The sequence below is a fragment of the Leucopleurus acutus genome, assembly GCF_964270905.1.
Source record: "Leucopleurus acutus genome assembly, chromosome: 2".
Lineage (NCBI taxonomy): Eukaryota > Metazoa > Chordata > Mammalia > Artiodactyla > Delphinidae > Leucopleurus > Leucopleurus acutus.
The window spans coordinates 58,412,011-58,433,783 of NC_139143.1; the positions used below are offsets into that span (position 1 = coordinate 58,412,011).

Consider the following 21,773-nt stretch of genomic DNA (forward strand, 5'->3'; position numbering starts at 1 on the left):
TGAACCTACATGGTCTTCAAAAACGCTTCCAAAGCTCAGTCTTTACCAACATAATCATATGTCATTCAAACAACCAAAATAATTCCTACACACCACACTGTATTAGCTATAGGCATCTGATAACATGGAACATCACACAATAAAGTACATTTTCTTGAAAATGATCACCTATTAATTTATTACAACTAAAGTACACTACCATTAGAAGTATAATAATTGAAAAAAAAGTATAATAATTGAGCAAATGCAGAAGCCAGCTTCTGTATCTTTAATATTCCCTTTAATATTAATGGTGGTGATTAATACTTATGTAACAGACTTACTAGTCTGAAAAATAATTCATGTCAGTATTTATTAGATAAAATAACTGTACCAAAGGTTACTTCTAAATAACTTCAAAGAAGTTATTACCTGAAAGTTTAAACAACAAAAGTTATCTTCCACATAAGTTCCACAATAAAATAATTTAAACACATTATTGACTCTGCAAGTTCTTTTAAAAATTACTTTAGAAATTAAAAGAGGAAATATTTTTCTTTGTCCTGTGCCACTTCTTTTTCCCTTCCTACTTCTGTCTCCCTCAATATATAATATTATGGATGCAAACTCAAGAATTCAAGGTGAAAGGGATAATTTTGCTTCACAGATATCACGACCTACACTGTATAGCAAAAACAAGGTAAAAATAGAACTGAACTTTAAAAAAAAATACAAATTAGGATATATAACAAGATTATCTTTGGAAAAATAGATATTTTCTCTTTACTAGAAATAGCAAAACATTCCACATTATTTTCTTTCCCAATTGCATGGTTAATGAGCATACATTCCAACAATGCACATGAAAAAATTTCTAAGCCAGGGGTACTTAAATGATTTCTTCATCAATGTTTTGGCTAATTCAGTGGCCAAGAAAGCATGATGTTTAGTCTCAAATTAGATGCAATCAAGAAACAAAACAGAATTTCTGAGGTTTAAGCTGATATGACCCAGCAAAAATCTGTCATTATATCAGCTACAAGTCTCCCTTCTCCCAAAAAGGAAAAAATTAAGAACTGCTCAAAAGTGTACAAGCTTCCAGGAAACTTCTAACAGCTCAGCTTCAGGTGACCTAGTAATGGAGTGAGCCATCTGTAAAGCCTGGAGTGGTCCAAATAACACAGATAACTTCAGTAACGGCTGGAAACAGATGCTGGCCCCAAATCAGGTAGAATACCCAATCTTCAGTCAAGGAAGGAAACAAAGTCCAAGCTTCTAAAACACATAACGACAAGTCCAGGAACGTGGCCGGATGTAATCCAGAAATGTGGGCTTTGAGGGGAAAAAAAAGAATGGAAGAGTAGTTTATTTCTGTGCACTGTACGTATGAGATATGGGGTAGATAGGGGGTGTTGATGTTACACATGGCACGTCTCTAAAATGCCTCCCAGCATTTCAGTAACCTTCAAGCTATAAGCAGCTCACTAATTCAAAAGATGTTCATCATTTTTATCTATAGCACAGATTTACTTGATTTAGAAGCTTTACATGAAGCTAAGTCCAGTAAACTCTGCACAACTGCATGGACTCCTGACCAAATTCTAAAGAGGCACTACCTTTTTTCTGTATCTTGCATTTTGTTTTAGCACAGTCCTATTTTTAGTAGCCCTAAATCTAAATGGTGGTAGGTTAAGGATGATAATATACACAAATTACTATAATACAAAGCTTAAATTACTGAATTATCTAAACGAGGAACAGATGAAATACTATGAAAGTTCAGAAACAGAAAAGAGACTAGAGCAGGAATTTTAAAAAGCTTCACGGGGACTTCCCTGGTGGTGCAGTGGTTAAGACTCCACGCAGGGGGCCTGGGTTCGATCCCTGGTCAGGGAACTAGATCCCACATGCATGCCGCAACTAAGAGTTCGCATGCCACAAGCAAGGAGCCCATGTGCCACAACTAAGGAGCCGGAGAGCCGCAACTAAGACCCAGCGCAACCAAGCAACCAACCAACCAAATAAATAAATAAATAAGCTTCCTGGATGACACTGCATCCTAATCAGATCTTGATAAAATCTGACAGGTGAAATCTGAATGCAAAGAGCAGAGTGACCAGAGACAGAGTCCAGAGTCCAGAGCAGGTAGTTCAAATGCACAAAGGGGACTCACAGGAAATAAGGAGGGGATGCGAGGGCAGCATAGCAAAATCAGGGTGGACAGAAGCTTTGGGAGAGAAACTGATTAATTTGATTTTAAACATCTTCAGTTATAGGTATCCGTGAGAAATACCCAAGCAGATGTATCAAGAAGCCCCCCACCCCAAATATTTGGGAGTTTTCTACAAGCAGCCGAAAACTAAAGCTCTAAGAATGAGACTCTTACAAAATTACAAACAAGAAAAATACAACAAAAAAAAGGGAAATGGGCTCCTAGGCATATGAGTCTAGCTGGACATTTTTATAGAGTTTATTACTTCGGGAAGGAAGAGGTAAAAGATGCATATTTGGGGGTGGGGGTGGATACACATGCCACTGGGAAAACCTTGGAGAAGACCTACATTTTCAGGGCACAGGAAGAATATTAGAAGGAGCTACAGAAAAATCAGATAAAGAGAAAAAAAAGAGAGAGAGAACCAAGAACTAGGAGAGTTCAATGGGAAGAAAACCAAAGAAAAGAAAAAGTTCAAGGACAGTGCAGTAAGATAAGTTACTGCTTTTACTCCACATTTCCCTCCCCTTAACATTAATTTATCACCATCTCCACTACTCCCTTCCCCTTAACACTGCCCACCAACCCTCACAATCAGGGGACAAATAGGTTACTTCACCACTCCAGCCTGATGGATGACTCACATTTTTCAAGGGGCAGTGTTGACGTGCATACCACTCTTGAGAATAAAAGCACAGGAGGACTCCATTGCCCGCGAAAAGGGAAGTCCACATCAGAACATTCCAAATTGGCCTTTTCCGACTATCATTGGCAATGAAGTTGAAAGCCACTGAAGTTAGGAAAACAACAAAAAATATATATAGTCATCAAAACAAAATCTACCAGATGAGGGGCCTCAGATATCTGCTACAATCATTTAGTTATCATAAACAGCATCAACTGTGTATATACACGTTCTGTGCTGGCCATTGGTCCCATAAGTACAAATGAAGCTTCACTGTTTAAATTTATTAATCAGTGATTATTTGGGAAGCAATCAGTATTCAGAACAGGTGAAAACATATTTCATGGACGCATTCCTATTCTAACTTGTCCCTCTCCACCCCACCCAAAAAAGGGTTAGTTTTTTTCAGAGAGTGAACACTGAACAGAGTTTAAGAATGGCGAGGTTGTTTATCGTTTTTATGAGCTACCAAGTCAGTGTTATCAACAGTCTTCAAGAGCTTATTTAGTTCATTTCTCTACATCAAAGTGTAAGCATCCTGCAACAGAGTTGTACATAATTACTCAAAATTAATGTTCTTACCATCTGATAAACAAACATTGCCTTGAAATGGTATTACTATCTAGTTTTCTACTTTGATTTTATATTTTATTTTCTGAATTTCTTTTAGCATAATACTCAGTACTCAGGAGATGCCAAGATACTTACTTCCAAAGAACATGAAGAGCACGAAAAGCACTGGATAGAAAAAGTTCAAGCAAACAGCCAAGGCATATTCGTGCACTACAGCAGACACAGCAAAGACAGCTAACATGGCAGCTGACTTGAACTTCTTTGTGAAAAACTAGGGTAAAAGGAAAATATTAGAGGCAATTTTCAGAAAGTAATTAAACATGAAGTACATAAGACTTATAATTAACACACACTAAAAGCACCTATTATATTCATATTTGATTTTCTAAGTCTACTTGGAGTAATCCAATGTACTAAAATAATGACAAAAACATCTACGCTTAAAAATCCTTACTTTACTAAATGACATATTTTCAAAACCATTAATGTTGAAAGATCGAGCATATTTTCAAAAACATTAATAACTTATACTTGTAACTCACTATGGTTGACAAAACATAGTTTTCATTGCTAAACGACACATCAAATCTAGAGTAGCATTGTACGGTAGATTGGGCAGGTACCATTTTTACAGGTAACAAAACTAAGATTTAGAAACAAGGGACTTGCCTCCATAAGTCAAATTACATTTATGAAAGAACATTCGAATACTGTGCTATTTGCACCACAACACACTGTCATTTAACCAAATAGTGCCCTTATTTAACAATTCAAACCTGCAATCCAGAGATACCAACGTTAATCAACCATGAGACTCAAGACTACGTTTCTTCAGTCTAAATAAGTGATGCTCTAAAGAATGTCTCAAAGACATATATTAATAATCTATATCGGAGAGCTGTAAATCCGAACATAGGTGGTTTCTCCACTTCTAACAAAGGAAGAAAAACAAAAAAACAAATGGAAAAAGCTAGGGGAGATTATTTGCTGGCAATGAGACTCCAACAAAATGATCCATTACTGGTGGATCATTTCAACTTCTCCAAATGCCTGCACGCATTCTTACTTTGTAGTCATGTAAAATCAAAATCCAGAGCAAAAACATGGTCTTAGTCCTAGTAACTGTGGATACTGGTCTCTAAGCAGTGCTATTCAAAGCAGGTTTCTTAAGACATTAACGGCTCATAAGAGAATTGAAGACAACTAAGTATAACTTCCTCCAGCTGCACAATAGTAATACTTTCTGGAAAAGAATCTCTATTTCTTAAACAACATTAACTAAATCTCGCTGCTTACCCAGAGAAAGTCCTTGTAAGCATAGTAATATAGCCAGTCATGGACCACCACATTCCAGGTCCTGTAATAGTTAGAGTATGATGTGGAGTTCCACCAGTCCTAAGGAAAAAAGCAAAGGTATACATATACACAGAACCAAAGCAAAACCTACTCCCAGGGAATATACACACATAATATAACACCTAGAGTGTGTTATGATAAATTGTTAGTCCATACACTGATGTCAGAAAAATCTTCAAAGGCATTTTGGTTATTAGTGTCCAATGTGACATTAATCCTAGTTCTATGGATGATTAAGTTCCCAGGTTCACTATCTCTTTATCACACAAGTTATGATGGAAGATACACAACATAATCATTAAATCTAATGTTCATCTAAATAACAATCAGTAAATCCCCCTTACCTTGCTAAAACACAATGAGAGAATTCTAAGGTCACACAGACTTAGATAGGGTGATAACCCTCAAGAGCAGTTTGCTGGTATCATAGACAGCAAAATTTAAGTGAGATGGTGGCTACCTCCAAGTCCTGGTGCTCCTTTATATATATCCTGTTTTTACTCTAAGATCAGACCAATGGAATAAGACATAAAATTTGCAACACACACTCGCTGCTTCTTTGAGAAAGGAGGGGTAGGCTTGGAGTGTTGCCAAAACGTGAACAGACAAAATTCTAGAGGGCTTCAGGTGGGATTACAGAACACTGAGAACCACTCTGCCTCTACTCTACAACTTAATTCCAACTTTGGAAGTGTAAGAATACTATCTGAAGCAGAATTAATGCCTTTCAAAATAAAGGAGGGAAAAGTTACTTCCTTCATGAACTGTTCAACAATCTTAAATAGAATAATTTGCTGAGATCACTCCTACAGCACCAGACAGCCGATTTCAAATGAATAAAAAGTCAGCAAAGTCTCAGAATGCCCTCTGGACACCTGCTTTCCCACTGTAATCACCAATACAGGATCCAGCAGGAACCAAATGCGGTACTAAGGGAGATTTAGAGGTAGAAGAAAAGACAAGACTATGTCACTTAAATCAGTAATAGAATTTCAGACTTAATATTGGTAAAACCTGTGGAAGAAAATGATTTCACAACATTTATGTTAAAAAGCTAGTAGCTAACAATGCTCAAATACTTAACGAGTACACAAATAAAATGTGAAAAGGAAGATGAGTCCAAGTACACATTACCTTATAAAACATCCTGTCACCAAAGCGTAACATCTCAGCAAAGGCATTGAGCCAGCAGTGCAAAAAGGCAAAAAAACTAAGGAACAGTATCAGCACAGCTAAAAATAAGATGAACAATATTAAGACTCTTTCCAAACAGCTCACATACCAATCAGTTAATTATATGTCGTCATTTGCTTAGCTGGAATTATTTTGTAAAATAAAAGCTATTATTCCAGCTTACCCATTCCAGAAATGATACAGTGTATTTTGAAAGTTAATTATTTTAACCTAATAAAGAAATAACTTTCTTCCAAGTGGGTTTTATAGACAAAAATGACCCAGCCTGTTTTTAATGGAAATGCCTAGATGTATGGCTTAACTTGGTGGTAAAAGCCCTTTAAAATCTGGCCGTGTATTCCTCTAAACCAGCTGTTTAAAACTGGGAGAGATTTTGCCCCCAGGAGATGGCTGGCAATTCTGGAGACATTTTTGGTTATCACAATTCAAGAAGCGGGCCTTGTGCTATGATATCCAGTTGTTAGAGGCCAGGATGTGGCTAATATCCTACAATGCACGTGACAGCCCCCCAAAGAAAGAATTATCCAGCCCAAAATGTCAATAGTGACAAGGTTAACTTATCTCTGCCTCTACTCCCAATGTAGCAAACATCATCTGCAACTGAACTTCTGCCATTCCAAAATACTCCATGCCTTTGAATCCACCCCACTACCTGGAAGCAACTTTCCACCACCCCTCTGCCCGGCAAATGCCTATTTATTTTTCAATACCCAATGTTAAATGTCATCTCCACTATGAGACAAAGTTCAACAGCACCTTAGTATATTATATATTACACTATATTTTAAAATACCCATTTACATGCCCATCCTTTTCATTCACTTGTTTTTTCAAAAAATATTAGCCTACTATGTATAAGACAATGTAGGAGAGACTATGACTGGCTATAAGATACAATGCTTAAGCTTATGGAATTTGCAGCTTAGTGAGGAAGACACACATATGTAACACATATCCCATCAGAGGGACAGATAAAATAATTTATTGGAGTAAATCTTGAGGGGCAATCAGGGAGGATTACTAGCAGATGTCTGGGAGAGAGGGAGAGGAAGAAAGAACGTGATGGCAGAAAACAATACCAACATATAATGGGTAGAGGAAAGAGAAAGAGTAAGTAAAGGAAACTGTAAATATAACTAAACTGCAAGCTTCCAGAGAATAAAGAGTATGTATGTCTGGTTCACTGCTATGTATGGTATGGCCAGAAAGACAGGAGAATAAGTGGCAAGACAGACTTCAAAATGTGGTCAACAGCACCCAATGCTTCATGGAGATCAAACAGAATAAGAGCTAAGCCAACTACTGGAGGAGATTAGAGATTTTAATAAAGGTCATTTCAATGGCCTGGTCAGATTAGGAGCAAGATTACAGTGAATAGTGAACGGGAAGATAAAGCATGAATACAGACTATCCACAGTCAGAGAAAGCAAAACTTGAGTGAAAGAAGACAAATGGAAAGACTGGCCAGGGACTGGAAGGATGCTTCGTCTGTCAGATAGATGGAAAGAGGTTAAAGATGGGTATAGATGCATAGATGAGTTTATAGCGAAAAGCAGGTAAATCAAAGGTGCTCACACGCAATGGCTTTCTATTTTCCTTGCAACTTTATGAACAGCCAAATTAACCAGTACCCATGTTACCTGGCAAGATGGAGTTAAATATACATAAGACCAGAACACGAGCGCTGAAGGGCTCCTGTTTGATATTCCGAAACAAGGGGGTGCAGAGCCTTTCAAAGACGTAGTACACATAAAAAAAGCAACCAAAAACCTGGAACACAACAAAGGTAATTATAATAAAGACAGCTTGATCGGGAACGATAAAAAGTGATTTTTTTCCTTCAAAAGAACATATGTATGTGACCTGTAAACTAACGTTTACACACATATTCCATTTAACACTAGTATATAAGATTGCCGAACTGTAATCCTTCAGAGATAGTACTCAAGCCTAATTTCTACCATACCTATTCCCAACCCTTTACCAGATGGCATTTTTAAAAGATCAGACTCTGGAATCTCTTTTTCCTGCTACATGAAACTCATAACAAAAGAACCTATTTCATAAATGGGTATTTGATTGACACAAGATTTTAAAATGGGATCTTCTGGGATTTATGATTCTGATAAGGGGTTGAGGGAGTGTCATACCACATCCACACAGATATACATCCAAAAATAAAATAAAAAACAGAACGGGAGGGGGAATTTAATGTAGATGCATACTGAAGTAACCAGATGGAATTATTTTACTTAAAAAAATTTTTTTTTAATTGTAGAAAATTAGTTTTGATGTATTGGCAAAGCAAACACCATTTACTGAACTGGGAATAGTTTAAAGACTTCAGTAAGAGTTCTAGGGCTTCCCTGGTGGTGCAGTGGTTGAGGATCTGCCTACCAATGCAGGGGACACGGGTTCGAGCCCTGGTCTGGGAAGATCCCACATGCTGCGATCCCACTACATCCCTAGTAGCAATTAGGCCCATGAGCCACAACTACTGAGCCTGTGCGTCTGGAGCCTGTGCTCGCAACAAGAGAGGCCGCGATAGTGAGACGCCCGCACATCGCGATGAAAAAGCGGCCCCCGCTCGCCGCAACTAGAGAAAGCCCTCGCACAGAAACGAAGACCCAACACAGCCAAAAATAAATAATAAATAAATTTTTTAAAAAAAGAGTTCTAGAGCTCCCAGGAGACATGAATTAAACAACACTTTAAATATATTAAATTATTATTATATTCAAATCCCCGTCTCCCACCAGCCAACAAACCTTAGGCACAAAAAAAAATTTACCTGTGCAAACTGCATAGCCACATAACCCCATCTTACAGTGGGAGTCCTAAAACGGAAGAAACAAAATTACTTTCTAAATAAAGTAAATAAGTGAACTTTTAAAAAGGTCCTCACAGTATCTTCCCACACAGAATATCTTTTTTTTTTTTTTCTGTTATTTTTTTTGCGGTACGTGGGCCTCTCACTGCTGTGGCCTCTCCCGTTGCGGAGCACAGGCTCCGGACGCGCAGGCTCAGGGGCCATGGCTCACGGGCCCAGCCGCTCCGCGGCATGTGGGATCTTCCCAGACCGGGGCACGAACCCATGTCCCCTGCATCGGCAGGTGGACTCTCAACCACTGCGCCACCAGGGAAGACCCCAGAACATCATTTTTGACATAGGAAATACTTGTACAATTCTGTCAAGAATGACTGAAATAAAATCAGATTGCTAGAATCACGATTTGGGGTTTCCCATGCCAGCAAGAAAACTAAAACCCATCCCAACTGCTCTGTAGCCCTACATGAACTGGTCTACCTACCCCACCTCCTTCCTGGCACACTCCTGGTGCCACCCCATTTCTGCTTCATAACGCCATTACCTGGGATAGTTGTCACGGTAGATGAGGGTAGGAGCAAATAAGAAGTACAAGTACTGGTTGACTGTGGGTACTGGAACAGTGCCTGGAAAAGGAAAACTATGCTTAGACTGGAGGCTCTTCAATTTCTTTCAGCAAAACTGAAAGAGGAAAATAAGCACAGAATAGGGAAGACAAAAAGCTACCTCTCCTTAGCTCATGTTGTTTCTTCCTGCTCTCCCAAAATGATGACTTCTTATTCCTAAATTAATTGAATATTACCAATCCCTCTAAACTAAGTTACTCCTGTGACTTAGACATAACTTCTAGAGTTTGAAGCAGCAATTCAAGAAAAGTAAGCACACGGGGTGTAATGACTCTATTAACATTCTACACAAATAACGCAGAAGTTGCAAGAGTCTAATGATCAATGTTTTAAATTTGGGGAACCAAAGGTAAAACAGGAACAATCAGGAAACAGTGAGAAGGTCTTTCAGATCATATATACATTTTTTTCCTCCCCTCCCAACAGGTTTCTTTTTTTTTTTGGATCCTTGTATTTAAAATCAAACATAAATGTCTACAGAATGTAATATGCCATCCCAGTAAACACCAAAGGTTGAAATACCCTGTGAATAATCCTTTGACTTATGGAATTACATACTTGATTTCTCCTTGGCTGAATTGAGTACCCGAGGCACATTCTCTCTGACAAATGAGTGGGCCTTCATTATCAAACGAATCTACAAAGCAGGGGGGGAAAAAGATGAATTTTCTTTCACTGTCTTGTCTCTTATAAGCAACCACAGAACAGCACTAGATTATAAACAAAGAACTTAATTTTGTATATACCAACTCAAACTCACTTTTATGGACTAAAACAAATGAAAAACAAACTCTAAAGAGAGACATGTTATTACTCAAATTATTTTGCAACTAACAGCACCATCTGTTACAGGTATATTACAAATTAAGAAATTAAAAGCCTGTTCAAAGAAAGTCTCCTGAAAGGGTCCTTTCCATCAGTCAAAAAGAGCATTACAGACAGCCAAACCGAGCATTACAGATAGCCAATAAAAGTCAGAAAATTCTGAAGGGCGTACAAACAAAATAAATCTTTTAGATGGCTATATGACAAAACAATGAATCTGACACTTCAAAAGTAGAGTTTTTAATTACAAAAATATTTTATACTTTAGATGGCTTCTACAAAAAGTGTTCAAGAACAAAATTTGAATTCATCCAGAACAGTTCAGTGTAATTTATTTCAATTATCAAGAATCAGAGAACACTGAAGGTAGAACGAATTTTAAAAGACAAGGTGATGGAGCTTCCCTAGTGGCGCAGTGGTTGAGAGTCCGCCTGCCGATGCAGGGGACACAGGTTTGTGCCCCGGTCCGGGAGGATCCCACATGCCGCGGAGCGGCTAGGCCCGTGAGCCATGGCCGCTGAGCCTGCGCGTCCGGAGCCTGTGCTCCGCAGCGGGAGAGGCCACAACAGTGAGAGGCCCGCGTACCGCAAAAAAAAAAAAAAAAAAAAAGAGAAGATGATGTAGTTTAACACTTTAATTTTATAGATAATAGCACAAAGAACCAGATATGAAAATTTATCCAACTAATACAACAAAAAATAACAATTATTATTATTATTAACTAAGCATAGCATTGTACTGAGCAACACTCAAAACCTTACCTGTTCGAGTATAACAATGAATCGGGAAGCTGGTGGTAGTGTATACACTAATACAACATAAAGTGGTCCCAAACCTAGAACTCCAATCTGGAAGACCACGAAAAGGAAGCAATGCAAGACAGAATGGACTACTGGATGAGAACTCCTGTGATAGCCTCTGGCCCAGCGTTGAAACAGGAAATAGGGAACTGTAAGTGTACATAAGAACATGGTGCACCACGTCCACATAGCAACAGTAAGTTTGCCAAAAGCGTAAGACATGAGATTGAACTCAAGCACTAGCCTGGGGGAAAAAAGCACAGAGAAAGAACACATAAGTGGATTTTTAATAAGCACTGATTTATAAAATTAAAAACTTTCAGACCCAAAACTTTCAACTTTAGGAGACACAACAACGCTAATAAACAGAAGTCATGAATGTAACACATGTGCTCCTAAGCCTCAGCTTCACAACTTATTTATCTATTTTCTAAAAGCTCTAGGATAATATGGTCTTTGAACATAAGATACCTAAACTACTAACCTAAGGTAACAAGACTCTGAATTTCTCAAAGATTAGATTCTCACATTAATACATTTTAAACTCTAAAATACGCTATGGCAAAGTAAATACTTAAAATATTTAAATAGCAATAATTTATGTACAAAAGATGATTTTCCAGAATGAAATAGTACAATTCGAAAATCCAATATACTATTATGATTATCTCAAATTTTAATTTACTAATAAAGCACATAATTCAATGTATGATTATCACAGTCATTTTTAGTTATAATTTGATTTTTATATTAAAAAAATCACGTTTTTCAAACGTTAAATTCCAATAACTACCTATTTTTAGAAACAATCTAAAATGCATACCATAGCAGAAAAATTGGTAAGTCGTATATACAATATTCTCTCATTTAGGAAAACTACCTAGAAACTACTAAGATGGTCTATTAAAATAGACCATTTTAAAAATAAAAGTCATAAAACTTCTAATATTCTTTATAGTTGTACTTTTCAGGAGGGAGAACTCTCACCCTCAAATCAGCTGCTTTGGGATTTTCTGAAGCAATTTAACCAAATCATCTTTTTTCAAAATTTAAATATAGTGAAAACTCCCAACACCCCATGCATCAACTAAGCAAACAGATACACTGTCTTACCTTCCTTCATCAATGTAATCTACTACAAGTGTGCTGAGAATGAAGAGAATGAGGAGGGCAATGAACATGTGATATATCGTTCTGATGTGGTCCACCTCAAACAGCTCACTGTAAATGTAGTTCCAATAAAATTAATCGATATTTAATTTTAAAACACCATATATTAAAGACTTTACTTCAAAGCAGTTCAGAAGATGCTTAATCCACACTCCAAAAACATCTCAAACAGTAATCACAGAACATTACTCATGAATATCAGTATTCTAATGAAGAAATCAATGGTAAATAATCAACTCAGACAACATTTCAAAAGACACATTCATTACCTACTCAAAATGCACCTTTAATTTTCAATTCACAAATGAAGTTGCCACAATTAATTTACACTTCCTATTTTTTCCCCCATAAAATCTACACAATCGGGGTTCTAAAATAAGTAAATCTGAGAAAACTATCAAGTCTCAAAGTTGGCTAGCCAAAGAAGAGATGAAAAAAATTTATGTATCAAGAAGACAGCACCACCGAAACTCTCTTGAAGTGGTTTACCTAATTAGAAAATTTCTGTTCTAGCAGCACAACTTCAAGGAATTTATCAGAGGACCAATAACCATTCTTACCTCCAACTCCTCCTTTGAAACTAGATACAGAACCAAAAGTTCAGAAAGGAGGAGCAAGAGATGGCAAATGTGCAAGAAGAAGTATCAAAACCAATGTATTACATGAACAAACCTATTAAACATTCATAGAGTACTCAGTGATTCTAACCATCAGAATAGTTTGATTTTTTTTAATGCAAATAATTAACAAAAGCAACTAAAAATACTCACTCTAAGAGAGATCGCCTTATAACAAAAATCTTTCCATGTTCTGGAGGTGCTCTCAGATCTCTGGGAAGAGCAAAAAATTAAAATATGAGTACTTCAAGTATTACAAGAAATTTAAACCTATGGATAAGAAAAGCAATATTACCAACTACAGCTTATAATATTAACTGCCTTCTCACTATGACCCAGGTACTGTGTTAGGGTTTTATGCATGTTTTGTCATTTGCTTCTTCTGAACAATGCTGTGAGGTAGGTGCAGACATATCTGATTAGGAAGGAAGAGATGTTAGACAAACCTAACTAGAGCAGCACTCAAAAGACCCCACAGCCCAGCCCCTATGGAGATGCATTCCTGGCATCACAGGCTGACAACCACTCTTCCTTCTCCTAAACACCCCTAAGGACAAGCCTCCAGCCATACTTTCCTCAGTTCACATACTATTTTGGTCTGTCCTCCAAAACTGCACTGATGTTTATGATACCCTCCCCTAAGGTCTTCCAACAATCCCTAACAGCCTCCTGATCTAAAAGGTTACCTCCAGTTACTAAAACCTCACATTTTAACATCTAACATTATCACCTTCTTTAGGGCTTCTTGCAGTACCATTAGCACTTCTGCTATGGTTAGCTATTCTGGTCAAAACAGTTCTCCAGAACAAGACAGAGACCAAAGAGGCATAAAACCAAGGAAAGTACACAATGGCAAATTAGCACACACTGGCCTTTGATAGCCTTCCCTCTACTGCTCTGGATGACTGACCAATTAAAATAACGTATACTAATTGCACTGTACTTTATTACAAGTACTGTACAGGGTACAATAGAGAGGCAGTATGAGACATAGTGAAGAGCACAGACACTGGGTTCAAATCCCCACTGTGTAATCTTGGACAACATTTAACTGCTTCGCGCTTCAGTTTCCTAACCTGTAATATGCAGTTATATTATGTGCCTCACAGGGTCATTGTTTGGTTTAAATGTAAAGCATTCAACAAGCGTTAGCTATGTTATTTTATAAGTCAGCATGGTCTTAAATGCGGTATGCATGTTTGTTATAATCCACGTATTCAGATGAAGAAACCCAGCCTTCAACTGTTTAAAATAGCAATACATGGCTAATAAAAGGTAGTGCGGTGTGAATCCAGGCTTCTTTAGTGCAATCCACATTGAGACCACTGAGCTGTGCTAGAGTAGACTTGTGCATTAAAAGAAACTATTACTCGTACTTACTTAGCTCTGTGGCTGTTCTCTCCTTCAAGAACAGAAAAGGATGTGAGGGTACAACCACCATTGTCTAATGATGCGGATTTTTCAATGAGATTGGTCACAAAATCATCAAAGTGACTGCCAACTTCCTTCATAAAAAAGGGCTTCAATTCCTAGAATTTTAAGACAAATAAAGGAAAGCATTAGGAGCTAACTAGCTTATGAGTTGTTGACATTTTTTAAAGGGTTCTCCTAAATAGAGCTGGATCAAAAGGAATCCATGATAAGTGAATTCACAGGAATAAAAACAGAAAAGTGATTTCTACAGCTGACCTGTAGTTTCAGAAACTGCTACTGAAAAAGCAACATGATGATTTATCTTTTTAAGAATGTATACCCTTTGGACTTCCCTGGTGGCACAGTGGTTAAGAATCTGCCTGCCAATACAGGGGACACGGATTCGAACCCTGGTCCGGGAAGATCCCACGTGCCACGGAGCAACTAAGCCCGTGTGCCACAGCTGCTGAGCCTGCACTCTAGAGCCCACAAGCCACAACTACTGAAGCCCATGCACCTGAAGCCCATGCTCCGCAACAAGAGAAGCCACTATAATGAGAAGCCCACGCACCGCAACGAAGAGTAGCCCCCACTTGCCACAACTAGAGAAAGCCCACACGCAGCAACGAAGACCCAGCGCAGCCACAAAAATTAAAATAAATAAAATAAAAAATTTAAAAAAGCATGTATACCCTTTTAGGCATAAATCAAAGTAATCACCTACTAAATGAACTCCTACGAATGATATACAAAAACAAAATAACAGAAATGCTAAAAATGACAGTATTTTTCTCTCTTCAAATTTTTGTATGGAAAACAATAATCAATATTATGTCACCATTATATAATCTTAAGTCCCCTTTCTTCTCAAGCAACTCCTTCAGTGCCAAGTGTCCAGTGTTTATATTGAATATTTTAAGTCATGCCATTTCTCTGTGATACCAACATTTATACAATAATGTATACTCCTACCTCCACAGCTGCATATTTATCTAACTATAATACACACTTTTATAACAGATTATACATTTTAACACTTTAAAACTTAGTTTTTGAAAAGTATGAGGCAAAAAAAAATTTTTTCTTCGAATTATAATGGGCTACCTACTGTGGATGCTCAAATTGTAAATTGTGGTATTTTAAAATTGGCAGGGGCTTCCCTGGTGGCGCAGTGGTTGAGAGTCCTCCTGCTGATGCAGGGGACACGGGTTCGTGCCCCGGTCCGGGAAGATCCCACATGCCGCGGAGCGGCTGGGCCCGTGAGCCAAGGCCGCTCCGCAACGGGAGAGGCCACAACAGTGAGAGGCCCGCGTACCGCAAAAAAAAAAAAAATTGGCAGGACTCATCTACACAAAGGAAAACAAAGTGTTACTTACCAATTTTTCAAGAAAAGAAAATGCTCTCTCCTCTAACTATATTATTTAGGTTGAACCTAAAATATCTGAAGTAGCCTTTTTTCTGGATTCTGTTTTTGTTTTTGTTTTTCTGGACTGTTTTAACAAGAGCTTGGCCAAGTCTTTTAAAAGTAAAGCCTGAAAATATTAATGTATCTAATGGAACTATATGAAGGCTTTTCAAACTACTTCCTTCCAGAGTTCCCAAATGTTTTTGGGGTCCCGGGCAGTGAGAACTGGGCACAAAAGGCTTTCTGTGTTCCCCATTTCTTGTTTGTAGGAAATAGGCTTCATTCAGCCTCCTTGACCTTCCCTGAGTTCCAAAGGGAAGGTTCAAACAGCTGCTTATCAGGGAAGGGAGGGGATGCAGAAACAAGGGCGGAGCAGTCAAGGAACAATAGTGCAAGCCTTGGGACAGGGTCCTGGCTCCTCCTCAAGGAATATACTGTATCTTTGAGCTCTTCTGCAGAACAAAGGCCCCCACCCAGATGGAGGATGGCAACCTTAGGCTGAGTGCAAGATTCCTGGAGCACTGCCCTGTTACCTCACCACCAACCAATCAGAAGGAAGCCATACACCCTACAGCCCTCACCCCAAATTTTGCTTATAAAAACTTCTACCTCCAAACTGTAACAAGGAAGAGCCAATTCTGACTCCAAGTTGTATCTGTTTCTTTTACTTTAACCTTTGCGTTTCGTTGCTTCTGTTATTATAATCACTGTCTATAGCTGTAAGCATACATAATGGCCGGCCACAGGGAACCCTGTCCCTCTGTCTGTTAAACTACAAGGCCTTCGTTCAGCTCACAGAGAGACATTCTGACCCTGCCCACCTTCATTCTGAAATTTTTCAATAGGCATGATGCTGTTACCGAGTCCAAGCTCGCTCTGCTCGCCGCACAACAGGCCAGTAAATCGGGAGATGAGGTGTTGAGGCAAAGAATATGACTTTATTCGGAAAGCCGGCAGACCGAGAAGATGGAGGACTGGGGTCTCCATCTTATCGGGGTCTGGATGCCAGTTTCTTTTATAGAAGAGATGGGGAGGAGGTGAGGAAGTAAAGTAAAAAGGCCATTCATCTTGCAAAATATGAGGGGTTGTGTTAATTTCTTCTTTTCGGTAGCCATTCACAGGTGGGCAGGGTCAGATTGTCTCCCTATGAACTGAACAGAGGAACTTTAGTTTAACATTCAGGCAGAGGGGCAGGGTTCCCTGAGTCAGTCCATTATGTATAATAACAAAAGCAACGGAAAGCAAAAGTTAAAGTAAAAGAAACAGATCCAATGTGGAGTCAAAATTGGCTCTTCCCTGTTAAAATGCTTCCCTAACCAAAAACAAAACAAACACCCAAAAAAGTGGCACTCGGAAAAAAAGGAGCGGGAGGTGGTGGTGGTGGTGGTTGTTATTTTCTCATTAAGCTCTAGCACTGGACTGCTTAATAGATGAAGGTTTTCTTCAGGTACAAAAATGCTGTCTCGCGTAGAAATATACTAAAAGAGAAGAAGGGAAAGAATTTGTTCATTCCACTAAGTGCTAGGTGTAGTTCAGGGCACTGCTGCAGGCACTGGAAATACAACAATGAACAAAACCTAGTGCCTGTCCTCATGGAACTTAAAATCCCAGTCGGGGTAAACAGGACATACAGTATGCCAGATGGTGTTAGGGAAAGAAATAAAGAGAAGGGTCTGGGGGAAAGAGGGTGCTATTTTTCATAGAGAGGTCAGAGAAAGCCTCAAAAATAAGATGACATTTGATAAGATGTGAAGAAAGTTAAGAGGGCAAGTTAGTCGATAACTGTGGGAAAAGTACCAGAAGAAGCATAAGGGTAAAAAGCCCTGAGGCAGGAACACCCCTGACGTGTTTGAGTAATAGCAAGGAAATAGGACATTATAGTTGAAGCAAAAGAGTGATAAGAGTTGAGGTCAGAAAAGATGGGGGAGGGTGGCAGGAGAGGGGCTAAACCATGTAAGGTCTTAACACTTTACCCCCTATTCACATTAGTCCACTGAAATTTTATTCAACACTAAAAAAGGAGCTTGGAATCTTTTAACGAGGATTCCTCATACTCTGGATCTAGCACCCTTCCCAATTAAGTATCGGGTCAAGTAGACCAGAGCATGGGGAAAAAAAACAAGCCATAATGATTGTTATAAAAAAATCAGTAAAAGCTGATATTTATCTACCCAACTCAAATTAAAAATACTCAACTTCTCACGGCACAAGTTCTTGTGCTTTACTCACTACTCGCCCACAGATGAGCTGCTGCCATACATGCCCCAACACTTGCAATTTCCAAAGCCTACAGCAACCTCCTTATCCTCACCCTCCTCATCAATTGAACCATTCTCTTTTCCCCTTTTTTTTCTCCCCATATTCCAAAACTCCTACTGTAAGCAAAGAATGTTGCCCACCATTCCAGTTCTACAAGGATCAAGCCACTGCTACTGCAGTCACCCACCCTTGAGGGGAATTCAGGATGGAGAAAACAAGGAAGCATTCTGTGCTTTGGATATACTGACCCCTAGACAGTAAATTGCACACTAAGGAAAATTTTCAAATGGCCCCAGATTCTTGCATCTTCCTATACATAGAAAAGCACTAAAATCATTAATTTGAGATGTCTATTCTTTGTGATTAGCAGTAATCCTTCTATGCTTGACTACATGTTTTTCCCAGGCAAAAATCTCATATATATCCTGGCTCCTCTACTGCCTCTTTTGAACAGTCTCCTCAGAGCCACTAAGAGGCTATTTCTTGGGCTATGAGGTCCCTGAATAAGGTTCCTGAATAAAACTTAACTCACAACTTTTCCCTTTTGAGCTGTTCTTTCAGTGGACAGTGAAACTGAGCAGGAACCTGCGGGGCCCTCCCAGGTATAAAAGCCTTCGTGTTTCCTGTTTCTTGTTTGTAGGAAAAAAGCTTGAGCCTCCTAGACCTTCCCAGAGTTCTAAAGGGCAGATTCATAGAGTTACTAATTAGGGAATGCAGAAACAAAGGAAAAGCAGTCAAGAAAGATAGTTCAACAATAAAACAGAGTCCTAGATCCTCCTCAAGGGATATACATGACAATCTGATACATATCTTCAAATTGTTCTAAAGGAACAATTCCAGGTGGAAGATGGTAACTGCAGGCTCGGACCCCAGACTGGTCTCAACCAGAAGGGTGATTTGAGATTCCTGGAACAGCACCCTGTTACCTCACCACCAACCAATCAGAAGAAAGTCATACACCCTACAGCCGCCACCCCAAATGTTGCCTTTAAAAACTCTTCCCTGAAAACCACCCGGAGTTCATGTCTTCTGAGCATGAGCCACCCATTCTCCTTGTGTAAGCAGATAGGGTAGGGGGTCCCCGGAGAAAGAAAACTAGGCATGGCTTTCTTGACATATGAGAAGCCATTTTTGGCCTGAGTAATATTGTGATCTAAGCCTGGTCACAATGCTTGCCCTTGAACAGATCTCATAATTCATGATCTTAAGGGAAGTAAGGGAATGCAGAACAAAGGAAAAGGAGTCAAGAAACAATAGTCCTAGTTCCTCCTCAAGGGATATACATAGTATCTTTGAGTTCAGCAGAAACTAAGGCCCTCACTTGGGTGGAGGATGGAATAATGACGTTGACCCTCATGACTTCAACTAAAGCTTAGACTCTGTGGACCTTTGGCCCAATTCTATGCTTCTCAGCTCAAGCCCCTTCATGAATATGCATGTACACTTAGCTTAAAAATTCCCCAATTTTGCTGTTGGGGAGACACTGCTTTGGGAAAGATCCCCAGTGTTCTCAAAGGAATAAATCCTTCTCCCACTCTCTGCCTTGGTTGTGTCTTTTGGCTTGACACCCACCAAGCAGTGAACCCAGTTTTTCACGTAACACTTGCTTGGTCCTTGCAATAAACTTTTCTCTGCTCCAAACTCTGATGTTTTGGTTTGGTTTCACACTGCACCAGGCACACAAAGTTGGGTTTGACGACAACAGCATGAAGGCACTTCTTAATGCTGATGATATAAAATTCACATTTTATGGCAAGACGAGAAAGATTTAAACATAATATTTTTCTTTGCCTGTTTGGACCTCCTCCCTCCCCTTTAGTGTGTATTGTGCATGTGCATTAACCAGACCTCCTTAGGAGATAACATTCCCTCTTAATCTCATCAAGGGTCACAACTCCTTAGGAGATAACCTTCCTTCTTAATCTTGTAAGGGGCCCCAAAGACCATGACCTACTACCTGCTTTGTACCTCTAGATCTGGATTGCGTAAACTGTCAATAATCTGTCATTTAAAGTACAGTCCTCTATCTCAAAAACTTAATATAACTGACTATGACCTCTCACAGGCAGACAGTTCTTGGAGCTTTCTGAGAGGCTGTTCCCAGGTTATAATCCTCAATTTGGTGCGAATAAAATTTTCCACTTCTTTCTTAGAAGGACTTACTAATTTTTTTCGTCAACGATGCCTTTGTCTTCTTTCTCTGTTAGGAATTAAAGTTGATTGAAGCTGCTGCCACTGGGACGCAAGGAAGAACTCTATTGTAGACACTATTAAGTTTCCTTAGCCTCCTCCTTTCATGTATCCAAGTACTGATAGAAATAAATAGTGACTGCTTATTACTGTCATTTCCTTTGTAAGAGGGAAACACAGTACAAGAAGTGCTCCACTTCTGCCTTCTAATGAGTTCTTCTATTGCATGAAACTCGTGTTAATTAGAACTTCAAAATGTGACAATAAATCTGTCTAAAAATTCCTATCAGTAACCTGAAAAGGAGACAAGCTTATAGGCTTTCTAATTTACTTATCTTCTCAATCTCATCTCTATTAACATTAATTTCATCCAGCCCATGGACTATATGATTGTCCCAGCACAACAAATAGACAGAAGGACAACAGAAGGAAGGAGGCAGGCAGTTAACTAGAAACTAGAAAAGCAAGGTGCTTAGATAATCTATCAAAGAACCTCATAAAACAAGCAGCTAAAGGAGACAACCTCTAAGATTCTAAGAATGGGGAACAACCACCAAGAAGCAAAGATTCTATGGGTGGAACGCAGTGAAGGCACCACGAGTGATCAGAGACGAGGCTGGAGAAGCAAACAGGGTCTACAGTTCATGCAGGTCTTTTAAGGTTTTTTTTTTTGGTTTTTTTTGCCATGTCACTCGGCTTGTGGGATCTTAGTTCCCCAATCGGGGATTGATTGATTAATTGATTGATTGATTTAGGCCACACCGTGCCTTAGTTGCGGCACATGGGATCTTCAATTGCAGCATGCGGACTCCTTAGCTATGGCATGCATGTGGGATCTAGTTCCCCGACCAGGGATTGAACCTGGGACCCCTGCATTGGGAGCATGGAGTCTTACCCATCTGACCACCAGGGAAGTTCCCCCAACCGGGGATTGAACCTGGGCCCTCGGCAGTGAAAGCAAGGAGGAGTCCTAACCACTGGACCGCCAGGGAATTCCCCCATTTTAAGAATTTTTCATTTTATCCTAAGGGCAACTGAAAACCAATAATGTTTTAAGCACAAGGTTTATAAACATATTCAGATTTGCACTTCAGAAATCGAACACTTCTAAAAAGCCTTCCAAACAGAGGTTGCTTTGGACTGAGTCTTAAAATGTGAAAAGAGCAGGGTCGTTTATGGATAAAGTAACCCTTACAGAGGCATGAAAAAATTATAAAGTAGGCTGAGAGAAAGAAACACAAAATAAACATGTATACTCTGAGTAGAGAGTATAAAATATTATACTCTGGAACTTCCGGGTTGGTGAACCCATGGTGACGCAGGGAGAATGGCTCACTCAGAGAGCATGGAACCTCCGCACCCTTTCCCCATACTTGCCCTGTGCATCTCTTCCACCTGGCTGTTCCTGAGCTATTATATCCTTTTATAATAAACTGGTGATCTAGTAAGTAAAAAAAAATTTTTAATTTTTGTTTTTTAAACAAAAGCATCACCTGCTTCCCTTGTGGCACAGTGGTTAAGAATCCGCCTGCTGGGGCTTCCCTGGTGGTGCAGTGGTTGAGAGTCTGTCTGCCAATGCAGGGGACATGGGTTCGTGCCCCGGTCCGGGAAGATCCCACATGCCACGGAGTGGCTGGGCCCG

At 39.2% G+C, this 21,773-nt stretch overlaps 1 protein-coding gene across 3 annotated transcripts in view; it reads right to left on the reverse strand.

Annotated features, from left to right (window-relative positions):
* Nucleotides 1-260: 260 nt before the first annotated feature.
* SOAT1 (sterol O-acyltransferase 1) overlaps nucleotides 261-21,773 on the reverse strand; it is a 59,892-nt gene continuing 38,379 nt past the window's right edge. For all 3 annotated transcript variants that reach the window (XM_082857186.1, XM_082857187.1, XM_082857188.1), the window contains 13 exons: nucleotides 14,245-14,393; nucleotides 13,018-13,077; nucleotides 12,191-12,298; nucleotides 11,039-11,321; nucleotides 10,011-10,089; nucleotides 9,371-9,452; nucleotides 8,791-8,836; nucleotides 7,640-7,769; nucleotides 5,940-6,037; nucleotides 4,746-4,844; nucleotides 3,585-3,720; nucleotides 2,836-2,981; nucleotides 261-1,311 (listed from right to left, as the gene is read on the reverse strand). In XM_082857186.1, coding sequence (XP_082713312.1) covers nucleotides 1,255-1,311; nucleotides 2,836-2,981; nucleotides 3,585-3,720; nucleotides 4,746-4,844; nucleotides 5,940-6,037; nucleotides 7,640-7,769; nucleotides 8,791-8,836; nucleotides 9,371-9,452; nucleotides 10,011-10,089; nucleotides 11,039-11,321; nucleotides 12,191-12,298; nucleotides 13,018-13,077; nucleotides 14,245-14,393 — 1,473 coding nt within the window. In that variant the 3' untranslated portion in view covers nucleotides 261-1,254. The remainder of the gene's footprint in view (nucleotides 1,312-2,835; nucleotides 2,982-3,584; nucleotides 3,721-4,745; nucleotides 4,845-5,939; nucleotides 6,038-7,639; nucleotides 7,770-8,790; nucleotides 8,837-9,370; nucleotides 9,453-10,010; nucleotides 10,090-11,038; nucleotides 11,322-12,190; nucleotides 12,299-13,017; nucleotides 13,078-14,244; nucleotides 14,394-21,773) is intronic.